Consider the following 16,388-nt stretch of genomic DNA (forward strand, 5'->3'; position numbering starts at 1 on the left):
ACTTGTTATTGCTGTTGACTAAATACCCTTGCTGGCACATCTGCAGTGCACAAGCGGTATTCCCACTTGCCTGTGTTGTGCAGCAGCTAGGTTAAAAAAAAAAAAAAAACAGCAGGCCTTGTCCTCCACGGGCTGTATTTTAACTAGACCTGCTGTAGAGTAGACCTTGCCGGCCTCGGGCCTTCGAAAAATCAACAACAGCAGCAGTGTGCTCCCAGTTTGTATTGTATTATTGTGTTGTACTCCGTCCACAGATTTGCCCGCCACAGCTTCAAACTGTGAGTCCCCTGGTATACGCTACGCACTGACCAGGTGTTTGACTACACGTGGCTAGGGTAGGCACCGCTGCTTCAGCTGCCCCCTGGTGCTTCGGTACCTTGGTGCACTAGTACCTCGGTGCACTATGCTATGCGCTACCCCAGGTTGTGTTGAATACATGTGGTTAAAGACCAGGTACCTCTCGGTGCTTCACCACCCTCAGTACTTAGATGCTCCATGCCTCGGTGCTTAGCGCCCTTGTGCTTCAATACACAGGTCTACACCCTCCGGTATTTAAACAACGCCCTTGGGGCTGTGCACACATGCTTGCACATCCTGCACAACGTCCCCTGGAGGACGGCTGAGCCATACGTGGCGCTGGGAGCCCCTGAGCAGGCTCAAGCCTTTGCTCTGGCCCCAGCTCAGCCGATAACGCCGGCCCCCCGGATGTCAGCATTGCTGAGGAGGACCATGAGGCGATTTTGTACGCTTTCTTGCCGATACCGCTACTCCCTGCCTTCTTCGAGAAGGTTAGGAGAGACAAGGCAGCAGTTCACCTGGTGGCCTCTAGATGGCCTAGGAGATTCTGGTTTTCAAACCTCTGGCAGCTGCTGCAAGGCCAGCCCTGGGAGATCCTGCTGCGCATAGATCTCCAAAGTCAGGCACAAGGGACCCTCTGGCACCCAGGACCGGGCAGACTCCAACTGTGGGTCTGGCCCCTGAAACGGGACTGTCTGTCCACCTTAGGGCTCTCAGACGTAGTTGTCAGTACACTGCAGAACCCTAGGGCCTCCTCCACAGGGGCGTTACATGCCATAAGTGGAAGTATTTTCAAAATTGGTGTATGACCCGAGGTCATGACCCCAATTATTGCCCTATAGCAACTATTTTGCAGTTTCTGCAAGATCTGTTAGAGGCGGGTCGATCCACCTCTACGTTGAAAGTGTACCTAGCAGCCATATCTGCATGCCATGTCCTCATTGACTCAGTGTCCCGGGCACTCATATACTAGCGACCTATTTTTTGAAGGGTGCTTGGTGGTTACGCCCTCCCAGGAGGGCCGTTCTCCCTGAATGGAGCCTTGATGTTGTACTGGAGGCTCTCACAAAGGCCCTGTTTGAGCCTATACACTCCATAGAGTTGAAGCATCTGTCTATGAAGACAGCCTTCCTCTTGGCTATCACCTCCGCAAAGCGGGTCAGTGAGCTGCAGGCGCCGTCGGTGCACAGCTCCTGTATGCGGATTTGAGACGATGGCAGCAGGGTGTCACTGCGTACAAACCCTACTGTCCTCCCCCAAGGTGATCACAGCCTTCCACATGAATCAGTCTGTGATGTTAGGTGGCTAGAACAAGAGCCCTGCGTCATTCTGACCAGCTCTTTCTTTGTCACGGTTTACAGACCCTTGGACAACTCCTCTCAAAACAGCGACTGTCCCACTGGATTGTGGATACAGTCTATGCGGCGTATGACAATGCTGGCTTACCCCCACCTGGGAGAGTAGCTGCGCACTCCACTAGAGGGTTGGCTACATCTTGGGCCCTCTTCAGAGGGGCCTCACTGTCCGATATATGTACGTCGCCCTCACGGCTTCGATGCAAAAAGAGACATGGATTCCGTGGAATGATGGTTTTAACCCCTCTATAGGTGGGACAGATGGCGTCATCACTGGAAGGGGCCTATCGGCAGCTCTGGTACAGAGATCTCAGAAAATACCTACCAATAGGCAGGCATATCCCATACGTAATGTTTTGGTGGTTGTCTTCTCTTTCAGGGAACCAGAGTTACTGGTAAGTAACCTAACGTTAGTAATGCTAAAATTATACCATTCTGATACACATATCGGGCATTATTAGTGGATGTAATGAACTCTCATCAGTGTTTCGGTCAGCATGCACACTCCCTGCAGCCAGTAGCTGTTAGTTAGTTCAAGTCCAGGGCAGAGCTCAGAATTCAGAGGGCAGCACTCAAAGATGAAGATCTGAACATGTATTTACCCCGCTCACGCATCATGACTGCGACCCACGAGTAAAATAAAAAGAAAAAAACAGACACAAGTAACAATGAATTTGATAAAAAAACACGAGAAAGTTTACACATTAAAAACACACACACACACACACACACACATATTGTTACAACTAGTGCAAAGGTACATTTCTTAAGTGACAAAAAAAAAATTTGAAACTTAATCTTCTGGCTAGTTTTAAAAGTTTTGGTTTTTGTATTGTTTCCACAATCTTTGCCCTCACTTTAAAATAACACGAGGTAACTGGTGGATGAACGCATGAATTAAAGGGTGTGTGGGTAAAATGTTGTTTTTCTTGAATATTTTTAACCCCTCACTTTGTGACGTACTCCATGGGTCTAAATGAGCTTCACAGCACCAGATCTAAATGAAGCTATTCTTTAACTTTATTTGAATCCAGCTGACGTTTGACCCAAAGGTGAAATGGTGCAATCGAAATACAATAATGTATGGGTCAGATTAACACACAATGATATACAATAGGTCTCTCGTTGATTTTGGACAGTAACGCCCAAGTGGCTGGGGAGATGTAGGACATCAGTATGGATTTCTTTTTTTCTGTTTTCAGTTTCTTTTACTTACGTGATCCCTCGTCAGCCAGCATTCCAAGTCCCTCAGCTTTATTCTGTCTTTCAAAAGCATTCAAATCCAAAACACTGTTGGGTTTAGAGAAAGAGAAATTAGACAAGAACCTGGATATCTAAGAAACCACCCCTGTTGATCTGGGTTTACTGTACACGAGGAGTAACATGAAAGCGAACTTTACACACTTTTTCACATCCAGGATATCGAATAAGGAAGACGTAACAGTGTTTAGATTTACTTTAGATATACCTTCATGTATAAATCTACTGTGATATTGCTAGAGCTTCACATACTGGAATACATAGAATTAAACTGACGGTGTACATGAGGGAAAAAAAAAAATCACACAGCACAATCCTGGTTCTCTAGACAGAAGTGGATTTGAGAATGGGTAAAAGTAGCTTTCTCACTGTTAACTGAAAAAAACACAGCTGCAATTAGATATTGATGTAAAACACCATATGGTCCATAAGTCCTCAGACTGCGCACATTTTGTGTTGAATAACCCCTCTGGTTTGCATACGATTGTCTGTCTGTACATCACACTGAACAGGGACTGCCTGAGACCAGAAAGGATGTTATTAAATAAAATCAGGTTTCCGTGTTTTAAAACATCTGTCCTCACCTGCAAGACTGCATCAGTCCTGACAAACTCTTGAAAAACCCAGCATCCCTTTTCTCTTTCAAATAATCCAGCATTTTCTAGAGCAGTAAAGAAAGAGCATGTTTGAAAATGAATAGAATGAATGTGCTGAACAATCTCTTACAGACACACATACATGTACAGTCCAGTACTCAGAAATTGTTATGACTGATAATTCTGTGTTCGTTTTAAGTAAATCCTTTTGGATTTTCTATGGTTAACATGATTCCATTGCAATACAATACCATTTCCATTTATATAGCACTCTTCATGCAGAGCATCCCAGGGTACTTGACAATTAAAAACTATATATATTTATATTTTTACATTTGAGCATTCCTGACATGACTTGGGATGGAGTTCCACAGGCAGGGAGCAGAGCAACTAAAGACCCTTGCCCCCTCCTGATTTTAGAGAACTTCTAGGAACTTCCAATAGTTGAGCATTCACTAAATGTCAAGCTGCGACTAGGACCAGAAGCTACCAACATTTCCTGTAAATAGAAAGACCCAAAGCCATGAAGGGCCTATAAGCAGTAAGCAGAAATACGTATAGATATCCAGTCAGTGCTGGAGGAATAATGTAGAACACTTTAACAGTACCTGCTGCACCACAGCGTTCCCCCCATTTAGCAAGGCGATACCAAGCTTCAGGGTGTACACAATCATGGGTCCCATTGTACCTGCAGCAAAGACACAAAGCCATGTTCAAACAGAGAAGCGTACTGTACATCAGCAATGTCTCACCACACAAACACTAATACTCTGACTGGCTCATGGTGCTACACCATTGCATGGGAAGACAGACACAGTTACGTCACATAACAAAGGTACTTTACGGCATGTAAAAGTTAATCTCATGCGGTACAAAACCCTTTGAAGATCATTTTCATAAACCCACTTGGAGAAAGTAAAGGAGCAGCCTCGATGGTTTTAGGTTTAAGCTGCAGTACCATTTCGCGTTGCTCACTTTTCATTCAGCACAACACGCACAGTTGAATAATTGATTTGTTGTCACCCCTTTCAGTAGAGTACATTCTTTTAGGATACAAATGTTTTGTACTCTGGAGCCTACTGGTTAAGCTGCTGGCTCTGATCACACTGTCTCCACTGCCTGCTGTTTAGTGTTGCAGCAGTGTTGTATCGAGTGTTTGGTACCTCTGTGCAGTAATGCTTGTATCCTGTTTTGTATCTAAGAGATACTCTATGCAGCATTCGGAGCCTGATGTTACCTTTGCTGGCGCTGATCATCTGCAGCACCATCTCTGCAGCCCCGCGGTCGTGCAGTCTCGCCTGCTGGTACAGAGTCTTCTGCTTCTCCATCTCTTTTTCCTGGGGGAGGCAGAGGCAGAGGAGATAAGAAGATGTGTACAATGAAGTGACAAGAAATAAGAATCTCATTCTGTAGGAGTTTGGTTTCTCCCCCCCCCCCCTCCCCTGTCTAAAGGAGCTCTGGAATGAAGAGCCCCCCTACTCTGTGTCAGTGACTCACCTCAAATGTTTTCTCTTTCCCCTCTTCTTCCTCTTCTTCCTCCTCTTCACCCTGGCAGCTCTGAAAGAGGAACATCTTGTTTAGATATATTGAATCTTACAGGACTAAAGCTTTTGTGGGGTTTGTATTGGTAGGTGCCTGAACTGAGTAATACAGTAATACAAAGATAAGGGAGCCAGACTTCTGGCACAGTAGACACACAGAAAGGACACTGGGGTTAGATTCTCAGTTGCTACAGGAAAATGACCTTCAAATACTTGTATTATAATTCCCCAGTCACAAAATGTATCCAGATGGGTTTCTAGGCTATACTGTAGTTCAGTCATGTGAAAACACTGGTCTGTGTACAATACTGTGCTCCAGAAACACTGCTGTGTGTGCCTGGACTATGCAGACTCCATACCTTTGCCATCATGTCTGCATAAGCAATATACAAAGGATCTTCTTCAAGAGCGCTGGGGAAAGAAACGTTGTTTACAGTAAGTGAAACTTGTTTTTACAGTTCATTGAATAAGAAACACAATGATAATGGGGTTATATTGCAAACAAGACACAGCTAAACTCCAAAGGTGTTACTACTTAAACTAGAAGGATCTCTGTATGCTTTGTGTTTTAAGCAATTTGTCAATATATGTCAAGTAATTTGTCAATATATGTAATTGTTCAAAATTATGATTGTCTTCCTGTAGATAAATACATTCAGAATTATACCTTCTGGCTTTGTGTGCAAAGTGTAAACCAGTGGTGAAGGGGTATATGTAGAGCTATGTGCAAAGCTTTGTGTGAAGTGTAAACCTTTAGTGTTAAGTTGTGTGTTTGAAGTGTAACACTGAGTGGAGGTTTGTATGTAAAGTTTGTGTGTGTAAAGTGTAAAGCTTGTGTGTGTAAAGTGTAAAGCTGTGTGTAACCCACCTCCTCTCAGTGAGGGCATTGCGACTGAAGTGCAGAATGAGCTGATGAAGAGGATCGGGCTGCTTGTTAGCCTCCTCCTCCTCCTCCTCTTCTGCCTTGCCCTGGGATTTCTGCACAAATAGCCACAACCATCAGCATCTCCCACCTGCCCACCAGTACAAACAACACACAGCACACTCATCTACGCCACACTCATCTACAGCACCGCTGCTGTCCTTCTATCACCAAAACAGAACACAAACATCCCTGTGAGAAACATCAGTGATGCTTTTGCCAATTTTAGAAGTTTTTGTTATTTGATTCCAAGTCGCTACATTACTTCATACTTTGAATGTAATCTTCCCATTAAATCTGTAATTTGTCACTTCTCTCCATGATCTACACATTCACCACAATGTCACTGCAATAAGACCTCTGACCTGATATTAACCAGGCATTACTGCTGGGCCAACAGGTTTATGACCCCTGATAACCCCCATTCTGTTGGGTCTTGGTTACTAAATGCCACCTTCAGTTGTAGTTTGTACAGTTTTACCTAAAACATTAAGTCACTGATTTAAAACAAGAGTAAAATGATATTCCACACTATTTCATACGAAGAACATAAAGAACAATATGGCTTCTACTTAAATACATGCATATACAGTAGACATTCATAATGATTAAACAAAAAAGTACATTTATGTCAGTCCTTGCTTTAAAACAAGCAGTGGTATGACTTGATTAAAATGTAATGAACTGCTCATAAAAATATCAAACCAATACTTTTGCTATGGTGAACAGCAGCACTGAAATTACACTGATTAGGAAACATGCAGACACACATCCACGCAGGGCAGGAAACACTGCATTGTGTGACACAAGCGGCCATGAGAGTTTGTTTAGCATGATTGATGGAAATAGCAATGAGACCCTTTCCTTATACAAAACTGTGCATTTATCAGCAGCACCTTCAGTACCAAAGGAAAAGTAGCAAAGGGTCTCCTTGGACCAACAAAGTATCTCTACTCCATTTTCACACATGCTTAGCATTATTTTGAGTCATTCTCAGTGTGTGGTTGATTGGTAGTTTTAAAACTTTCTGTTTTGCTTGCACTGCCTTCTGGGAAGTCTGTTACTGGTTCACTTCATTGGTCATTTCACCCAGCAGTGTCTTCTGGGTAATGTTACAGGCTGAAAGCATGTCTGTCAATATGAGAAGCGGGTGGCTGAGAGGAAAGAATGTGAGACCCAATATCAATGAATGTGCATGGCAGAGAAATTATGGAGCAATTTTATTGGCTACAATTATTTTAAAGCTTGCTTTTGTTCCACCAGCGTAGAGCAGAGAAGCTGTTAAAATTTCACATGTTAAAGCTGCACACTAATCAAAAGATAAATGCTTTGATAAATGTTGGAAAAATCATACTGAGCAAATTAAAACACTATTATAAATCACATAAAAGATTTAAATAATAGCTGCATATTTTCTCAAACTTCTACATCTTCTCGCGTATACAGATGGCATGTGTGTATATAACACTATGGCACCATTCTAAAATTAACAACACCTTTTAAATTTCATTGTGATTTATAATAACCTTGCATGTAGGTTTTCTCTTATTGTATACGAGATGTCATTTCACAGCATGAGCAGTCAGACTTCACTAGACAAATCTTATACAATACCCTACAAAACAATGAATTAAACTGGAAGACTTCAATGTAAAAATTTAAAGTTTAAAAACCTCTTCAATACACATCTTAACCATGACTAAACCTTCCTGTCGACACCTACCCATAAAACACCTAACATCTCCAAAGCAGAGTCTGAACTGAGACCGGATACAATGCAACATCAGCTTCAGACTTCACATTTCAAGAACTTGGCAGGAATTGTGCTTGCAAAACGTTCAGCACCAAGCGCTGCAGTCTGATGCAAAGCACAGAGAGGGCAGCACTGTACTTACTGCTAGGTCCTGAACTAGTCTCTCCTCAAATGAGTACTCCTCTGTCTCTATCCAAAACCTCTGATAGCCAAAGAGGAAGAGGTTAATAGAGCGATGCCTGGAGGGAGAGCGAGATTAGGGGCATTAACAGGAAGGCAAAGGCAGACAGGAGAGGAAAAGGGAGGGGGAGTAATGATTAGTGTGGGGCTTGAAAACTGGTCACCTGACTGGTCAATGATTTGCCACACTGGTTTGCTTTCAATAAGGAAGGTAAAGAAATACTTCAAAGGAGTGACATCATAATTATTCAGACAGTTAACCATACATTTCAATGTCCATAGTTTTAAGCAGTAATCTATCTATAGTGTTTAAATGATCCGGAAAGAAAGGGGCTTGTTACCAGGAGGTTCAATCTCGGCTCGGCCACAGACTCTCTCTGTGTGACCCTAAGCAAGTCACTTAACCTCTTTGTGCTCTGTCCTTCGGGTAAGTCGTAAAACCGAGGTCCTATTGTAAGTGACTCGGCAGCAGCAAGTCTCTGTAAGTCACTTTGGATAAAAGCGTCTGCTAAATGACTAAATAATCCAACAATTAACAGTTTAACCCGGCCCCTCACTGCAGGCTGACCAATCAGACTCCCTTGGTGTGAGTGGAGGTGGGAGTGCATGGCTGGGGAAGAGAAGGGGGAGGGGCAGCTCTTATGCAGATTTATGCAGACAAGCTACGTGTCTGAAGCTACGTTACCGTTAACATGTAGATCAGACTGTCATAGTCTGTCGTCTCATGCATTTTTTCCAGCCATAAATGTTGATAGGAGCTCAGGAAGTAATTATTATTTTTGTGTCTAAAGAAAAGTACAGTGTTGTCACCACATCACACCACAAAAAAAACACAAAAAAACCCCACATATTTTAGGCTTCGTGTTCGTGGCCTTGAGTCCCAGAACACCTCATGTAAGAGCTACTCTGCCATTTGTATCTCTAAGCTGCTGAACTGTGTTAAGTTGAGTTGTAGCTGTGATATGGTTATAAATTTATAAATCAATCAAATCAAATTTTATTTTGTATAGCGCCTTTCAAGGTGGGCCACCTTCACAAAGTGCTTAACATTAAAACAATTCAATACAATGAAAAAATAATAACAAACAATAACAATTTTAAAATATAAAATACCTAAATAAAAATAGTAAGTAATAAAAGATAATAAGAGAAACAACAATAATTTAAAAAAGAACATTCAAAAATGAAGAAACACACACACACACACACACACACACACACACACACACACACACACACACACGAATAAATCGAAAACACATCTAGATGAAAATTCCTGCAACTGCTGGTTATCGGGTGAGCTGCAAGAGCTGGGATTGGAAACACTACTGGATACAACCCAGCTGTTATAAAAAACCCCATGATTCTGTTTTTCCCCTAGTAAAACCAGTTTTTCAGTTCTGAGCAGGACATGAGAGTTCTAACAAGGCTTGGTCTGGAGGCCCGGCTGATATGGGAGAGGTCCTACCTGGGCAGGTTATACAGAGGAGCCATCCTGAAGCAGGCCACCACAGCCCTCTTGCGCTGCTTGGACAGGAGCTTGTGCCACACCGCCTTCTTCGACCTCAAAGGTTGCTCAACCTTATCAAATGGTTAGAAATCACAACCCCAAAATAATATTTCAACACTGATTTAATTAGTTTTTCTTTGTCAAAGTTGATATGTACTGTGATGGTTCAACAACAAGGAGAGGGAGGGGGAAGGGGTGGATTGGGAGAGGGGGGGGTTAACCTGCTCCAGGGGGAAGGGGAGAGGGAGGGGGGGTTACCTGCTCCAGGTGGAAGGGGAGAGGGGGGGGTTACCTGCTCCAGGTGGAAGGGGAGAGGGGGGGGGGGTTACCTGCTCCTGGGGGAAGGGGAAAGGGAGGGGGGGCGGTTACCTGCTCCAGGTGGAAGGGGAGAGGGAGGGGGGGAGGGGGTTAACCTGCTCCAGGTGGAAGGGGGGGGGGGGTTACCTGCTCCTGGGGGAAGGGGAAAGGGAGGGGGGGCGGTTACCTGCTCCAGGTGGAAGGGGAGAGGGAGGGGGGGAGGGGGTTAACCTGCTCCAGGTGGAAGGGGGGGGGGGTATCTGCTCCAGGTGGCAGGGGAGAGGGAGGGGATGGAGAGTTTACCTGCTCCAGGTGGAAGACAGCTGCTGAGATGCTCTGCACTCTGTCCACGGTGTGCTCAGGGTCTGGCGGCTCCTCGTTCTTCACAACCACGTCTTTGTAAAGATTCATCTGCCACCTCACTGCAGGGTCCTCCGACTGCAAGAGCAAGAAGCCAGCTTTAAAAAGTGCCCCGGTTATCAACTCACCTCTGCCACCCACTAACCAATCTGAATATCAACAGGAGACCTCACCCTGCAATCCACGCAGCAGTGATTTTACCAGCAGAGACACAAGGGAGCCTGTATCTCACAATACGCTCTTCGCTTCACTCAAACAAAACAAACTTCATGGATCAAACTCCTTGAGAGCAAGGCAAGTCCTATCCCCCATCTTCTCAAGCAGGCTTACCTTCTCCTGCAAGTGAAGGTTTTGGCGTAGATGATCTTTGACCTCTTCATCTGTATCTCTCTATTGAAATGAAGTAAGTCGTTATTTGACCGACCAAAGATGATCAAAATCCAAGCTGTGAAATATCAAATGGCCAACAATATACGTTATTAGATTTCTTTAATTGTAACTGGATGATGATGTGTGTATGTGACAATGTTTTTTTTTTTTTTTACTGTCTTCTTAGCCAGGTCTTACTTATAAAAGGGTTAAAGTGACTTCCTGGTATAATACAAGTAAATTGTGCAAGCCGTGGCTCACTCACAAGGCTGTATCTTCCTTTGGCCAGTGAGATAAGCTCCTGGTCCCCTGGGGTGCACATGTTGAGGCCGATGGGCAGCATCTTCTTCAGGGCCGCTATGATAAGGGAGGTCTGGATGGAGTACAGCTCTCCGCGGCGCTTCGTCCTCTTCCTCTCCTGGTCCTGCCCTCCAGTCTGGCAGAGAGAGGGCAAGGGTTACCATAGAGACCAGGGGCCTTAGCTGGGTGTGTTTACACTCAAACTGGGCTTTTACAATACTGTTTTTCTCATTGTCTTACTTTCTCATTTGGTTACATTTTCAGACAGTAAAGGGACTATTCTGTATCAGGCTTAAGTAGGCTATTCTATATCACTGAAATAGGCTTTTCTATATCTGATAACCATCTGTATTTATGTTGTGACCAACTCCCAAATAAATAACAGCTAGTATAGGGTTGGGCCCTATGGTGTTACAATCCAGTTTATTCAATTCCAGGATTTAGTTTGAGTATCATTAGTAACGCAGAAGCATGTCGGTGAATTAAACTCACAGTAAAACTGGGAATAGATATAATTACATTTATATTTATAGTCCTGAAACGCAAGGAGAACTTGGTGACAAACAAAAGAAATACTACTGGCACCAAAAGTCCAGTTCAGTAAACACTACAAGCTAAGGACACAATTGTACTGATGCCTTTACAATACAAAACTGTAAAATATAACGTCTTTTTACCTGTATGGGTCATCTATTACAACAAGATTACATATTACAAAAAGATTTACAGTGGAATTTGCAATATAAAAGCAAGCTAATAAGCACGTATGTTTGTTCTTGAAAAACACAGCTGGAGTGACTTCAGCACTAGGCTTGAATGAGAAAAGACCCTGCTATTTTTAAATACTTAAAAGGTTTTATATATTTTAGCACCTGCCTAGGGTCTTCTTTTCAAATTCCAGTTCCAGGGCTGAAATGTCATTGCGAAAACCTGCAAAGTGTAGTTTGATTACATATTGGGGGTTATAAAGGAAGTGCTACTGGGAAAACACACTGAATTTATAGGTGTGGACACAGGGATTGCAACAGGACTGTCAAGGTCTCCGACTGCCTCAACGGGTCATTAAGGACCCTGTGGTATCGGGCACCCACAGGATAAGGTAGAATAAGGGGCAAGATTTTAGGGTTTTACCTAATTCAGCCTGATTTCAACCCCAAATGGAATTTGTAGATTAGGGTAAAACACAAGTCAACTTAACAGCTGTATCCAAGAATTTTGAGAGGCTATTATATATAGCAAGGCAAATTATTCCTTAACCAATGAGCTAAATAAAATGGAGTATTAATGTAAAGTGCTTTAAAACTGTACAAAACTAAAATGCAAAGCCTCTGTTGCTCCAGGAGTATGATAAAATATAAATGTGTCTATGCGCAGAAATAAGGTCAGATTTAACAATCCTTTGGTTTGATTTGATTGGTTTTTCCACAGTAGCACTGCAAAGTGGCTCACTGGCATTATACCCGCCTGTATGTATAACACTGGTTTAACCCTTTGCCCTTCAGCCCCCACTTTGAAACAATGTTCATTTTAAGTAAATCTAAAAGGTGCTAAAAACTCATTGCAGGTGACCTCAAAGCAAACTGGATTGCGCATCCCGTTCAAACAATGCAGTTTTTATTTGCAGCCACCAGGTGGTGCCAGGATTCATGTAAAAATCCCATTGAAAAAAAAAACAAACATCACAGGCATTTTAAGGAGGGTGTGATATTGGCAATATCGGAACTGTTTTTCCACCCCCTCGGGAAAAGGGTAAAAACAAATTCTACTTTGACGAGAATTTAGTCTCGGGTGCTTCAAGTTGGCGATTTCTATAGAGAGTTTGATACATAATAATATAAGATAAGCACCATATACCAGGCTAAATACTCTATGCTGCCAGCTAAGCACACGTTTTAAAGCATTTAAAGATGCAAGGCTGCTATGAAACTACTACTAGCAGCATTTCAGGACAGGCAGACAGACAGAAAGTGGTGTTTTCAGATACAAAGACCAAAGTGATGTACAGCTCTGGAAAAATCAAGACTGTATACTGCAATCAGCTTGATGCCAGGCAGTTGACGCGAATGCTTGGCTAAAAGACACAATGCATGCAATCTGACCTGTACCTTTACAGACAATGACTGTATGAAAGAAAAACACAGTGAACATTTACTAATGCATATAAAACAGATGACTTAACCAAGATGAAATGTATACAAGTAGTTAAACAACATCAACATGCCAAAAAAAAATAAAAAAATAAACACATTATTATCGGAAAAAATACACACTTTCAGTAAATGGCTGAACAAAGTTTTTGGAATTAGTGTAGAATCCATTACATTGCTGCACTATATATTTTACCAAGGGATACACTGGCATTGCCGTGGCGTGTTACTAGGTAATAATGGAACTCCCAAGTCAATATTTGAAAAAGGCAGTTCCATTATTAGAGGAACACGCCTCAGCAATGCTGTTATCACTCTGTACAGGGGGGTGGTCTGTGGTTGAGACCTACCTTTGACATCTTGCTCTTGCTGTCTGCCGTTAGGAATGACAAGTTGTTGATTTCATTTTGAATCACAAAGTTTTGCTCCTCCCGTTTAAAGTTCTGTAAAAGAAAATATCATTTAATATAAAAAAATAAATAAACAGCAAACACTTTATTGTGACTAGCTCTATATAAAGACCATCTCAGCTACAACATTATTTTAATATATGTTCAAGTAATAAGGTTCATACATTTAATATACTGTATATAGCTGGCCATTCTCAAACAATTATTTATTACTGTAGATTGTAATACCTCATCTTGTTTCCAAGTTTGGCTTTTAAATATAGAACTGGAGTCCTGTGCTCATGTCAATTTACGGTATGTGGTGTAAAATATAATGTGGCTGGAACAGCAAGCTGAGAATGTGTTTTTTTTTGTTTTTTAGCAGTTTCCTTCAAAACCCCTTGATGACAGTAAGTAAAACTAATTTCAGAAAACCTGTTTCTCACAATATCATTGGATATACACTTCCTTGAACTTGTAATCTGCATCTCCCTGCAGCTCGGTTGATTTCTCAGCTTTGTGTCTCATAGCGGTCCCAGATACAGGCACATTCTGCTCATGGGCATTTTTAAACCACCATCCTCAACAGCAAGGTACTGAGAAAAATCAGGAAATGTGTTTGCGGGAATGGTGAAATCGGCAGCAACATCTTTCTATTTCTTGTAAGGCTGTGCATTATACACAGCTTTCAACAACTCCACTTTTGTCTGCAAGGATAATTCACGTTTGTTGTGCGGCACTCGTTTCAATCCTTTTGGAAATGGCATTGTTACGTGAGCACTATGGCAACTTGAAATGCATCATAGGATCAGTAGTCCCAAAATAGCACTAATACAGTACAGAGGCGTTCATCTGGATGTAAGTGAATACATTTCCCAATATCCTTTACACTTGGCTGTTTGAATGTTTAAAACAATTTTTTCTTCCCTGGGCGGGGCTCCAAAATAATTAGCAGAAACAGGACATTCGTGTTAAGTGAATTTGTATTACAAAAAGTAAAGTAAATTTGGCAAGGACCATGTAGGAAATCTGTAGTATAAAAGGATATTTGTTTTATCCAAGTTTGTTTTAATGAGAATTGACTGTATGCATATATTATATAAACTACATGTACTTACGTGCGATTTACACCACAGGATAAAGACCTCAGCCACCATGCGGAACAGTTCATTAGAATCTGCATCAGGCTCTTTCAGCCATCTTGACCTGAATCAAATGAAAAGAGGACATAACAGCAATGTGTTTAAAAGCTCAAATACACCCAGGGAACATTTAAGCCAGTCTCAGCCACAGAGACACAATGCACTGTGCATGGTACCTCCAATCCTGTAAACACTGGCTGCACCTCATTCAAAGTAAAAAGAAAACTTGAGAATGGACTTGAGGTAAGACATTGCTTTAAAAATCTTTGTTATTACCCCTTCGATAAGTGTAAACCCAGAAATTGTTATTAAGTTACTTCAGCACTTGACATTTTTTTACCAGCGTAAATCTGTCAATCAAATTTATAACAAACAAACAGTAGCAAATCAATCAAGAAATTAGAAATGTTTTGTTTTTAATATAGCCTAATGGTTTAACAGCATTTTAACCCAGATTTCAAGTGAGTGTAGCAGTGCAGTGACTCCTATTGTGATTTGAGGCATTCTTTGTTAACTATGGGCTTCACTACTTGACACCTGAGTTGTTACTCACACACTGTGGCTAATTAACCTCCTAGTAACCCCTGGAGTGGAGCATAAGAACATAAGAATTCAGCTCATCTAAGCTTGTCCAGTTCCTAGAAGCTGATTGATCTCAAAACTTTGTCAAGTTGCATCCAGATAACCCATTACTACCCTCACTACTCTCTAGGTGAAGTGTTGCCTTCCTGAAGTCTCTCTACACTTAATGTTCAAATGTATCCTCTGGTCCTGGTTTCTGTACTGCGCTTAAAGTATTGGTTAGGGTGTCGACTCTTTTTAAGATGTTAAAGACCTAGGTCATGTCCTCCCTGACTCAGCCTGGCAGTGGCCTGTACCTGTTGTTGTCCACATAGCGGATGAGCATGGGGTAGAAGGAGTAGAGGTCCCGGCAGAGCACAGCGAATTCGTCCAGGATGAGCAGCTCTGCCTCCTGCGTGTCTCCTTTGCTGTCGGCCTTCAGCAGCTCCTCCTCCGCCACCACCTTTGCCGTCTTCTTCTTCAGCTTCTCCAGCGTGGGCAGGAAGTGTGACCTGAGCAGGTCGGGCCGCGCTTTGCAAATAATGGGCTGGGCGTACACTGGAGAGGGGAAGCACAACAAAAGGGTCACAAACCAGAGAATTTCTTATCAAATACGGGTTATTTCTGTCACCACAGTGACCCACGTATGGTGACCTTAACAGTATTCACAGACTGAACTCCTCTAGTTGCAATACTGTCCACGAGTTAGCATTCAGCTGTTTGTATGCAGCTGCCCCGGCCCCCATCGGTGCTTACCGGCGATTCTCTTCATCCAGGAGGCCTCGTCGATGCCCAGGTTGTTGTTGAGGATCTTCAGGATGTTCCCCAGGATGACACTGAGGTGTTCCGAGGTCACCATGGTGCAGCAGGGCCCGGCCGACTCGTGGTTGTTCTCTGGACCCTTCTCCCACCAGTACGACAGGTAGTTACACAGCATGGGCAGTATGACCTCGATCACATGGGGCATCTCGGTGTAGCGCGCCCCCGACTCCGCCATGTCGTTGATATCCTTCATCAACCTGTCCAGCTGCGGCATATCGGGACACATCTCCTCGACAGTGTCCGGCATGCCAAGAACTAAACCAGCAAAGACCGGAGGTTAGAACTGGGATAGCAGCAAAGACAGGGGTATAACAGAGAGCAGCAAAGACTATAGGGTACAGTTGGGATAGCAGGAGAGACAGGGGGTATCTTAGGCGAGATTAGTGCTAATTGGGGTCAATGAAACCAACCACTAAGATTCTATTCTTGCGGCTCGCTCTTTAACGTATACAATACTAGGGCTGGGTATCAGCAGTGTCTTAATGATACGATACTTATCCCGATACGAGGGTCACGATACGATACGTATCACGATACAGTAAATTCAGTCTCATTTGCTTGTGCAAGTGTTTGCAATAACACTGGTA

At 42.9% G+C, this 16,388-nt stretch overlaps 1 protein-coding gene across 22 annotated transcripts in view; it reads right to left on the bottom strand.

Moving 5' to 3' along the window:
- Window positions 1-16,388, bottom strand: part of LOC117419285 (ryanodine receptor 3) — a 141,773-nt gene that overhangs the window by 20,258 nt on the left and 105,127 nt on the right. For 6 of the 22 annotated variants that reach the window (XM_058991364.1, XM_058991363.1, XM_058991361.1 and 3 more), the window contains 18 exons: window positions 15,736-16,056; window positions 15,297-15,537; window positions 14,395-14,482; window positions 13,238-13,330; window positions 12,846-12,860; window positions 10,706-10,876; window positions 10,402-10,461; window positions 10,015-10,149; window positions 9,373-9,485; window positions 8,590-8,689; window positions 5,918-6,027; window positions 5,409-5,460; window positions 5,006-5,065; window positions 4,746-4,845; window positions 4,117-4,196; window positions 3,497-3,573; window positions 2,869-2,942; window positions 2,255-2,272 (listed from right to left, as the gene is read on the bottom strand). In XM_058991364.1, coding sequence (XP_058847347.1) covers window positions 2,255-2,272; window positions 2,869-2,942; window positions 3,497-3,573; window positions 4,117-4,196; window positions 4,746-4,845; window positions 5,006-5,065; window positions 5,409-5,460; window positions 5,918-6,027; window positions 8,590-8,689; window positions 9,373-9,485; window positions 10,015-10,149; window positions 10,402-10,461; window positions 10,706-10,876; window positions 12,846-12,860; window positions 13,238-13,330; window positions 14,395-14,482; window positions 15,297-15,537; window positions 15,736-16,056 — 1,908 coding nt within the window. Of the gene's footprint in view, window positions 1-2,254; window positions 2,273-2,868; window positions 2,943-3,496; window positions 3,574-4,116; window positions 4,197-4,745; window positions 4,846-5,005; window positions 5,066-5,408; window positions 5,461-5,917; window positions 6,028-7,866; window positions 7,964-8,589; window positions 8,690-9,372; window positions 9,486-10,014; window positions 10,150-10,401; window positions 10,462-10,705; window positions 10,877-12,845; window positions 12,861-13,237; window positions 13,331-14,394; window positions 14,483-15,296; window positions 15,538-15,735; window positions 16,057-16,388 lie in introns of all 22 variants that reach the window. The other 16 variants (XM_058991375.1, XM_058991372.1, XM_058991371.1 and 13 more) reach the window with 7 other exon arrangements.

Source organism: Acipenser ruthenus, chromosome 18, assembly GCF_902713425.1.
Source record: "Acipenser ruthenus chromosome 18, fAciRut3.2 maternal haplotype, whole genome shotgun sequence".
NCBI lineage: Eukaryota > Metazoa > Chordata > Actinopteri > Acipenseriformes > Acipenseridae > Acipenser > Acipenser ruthenus.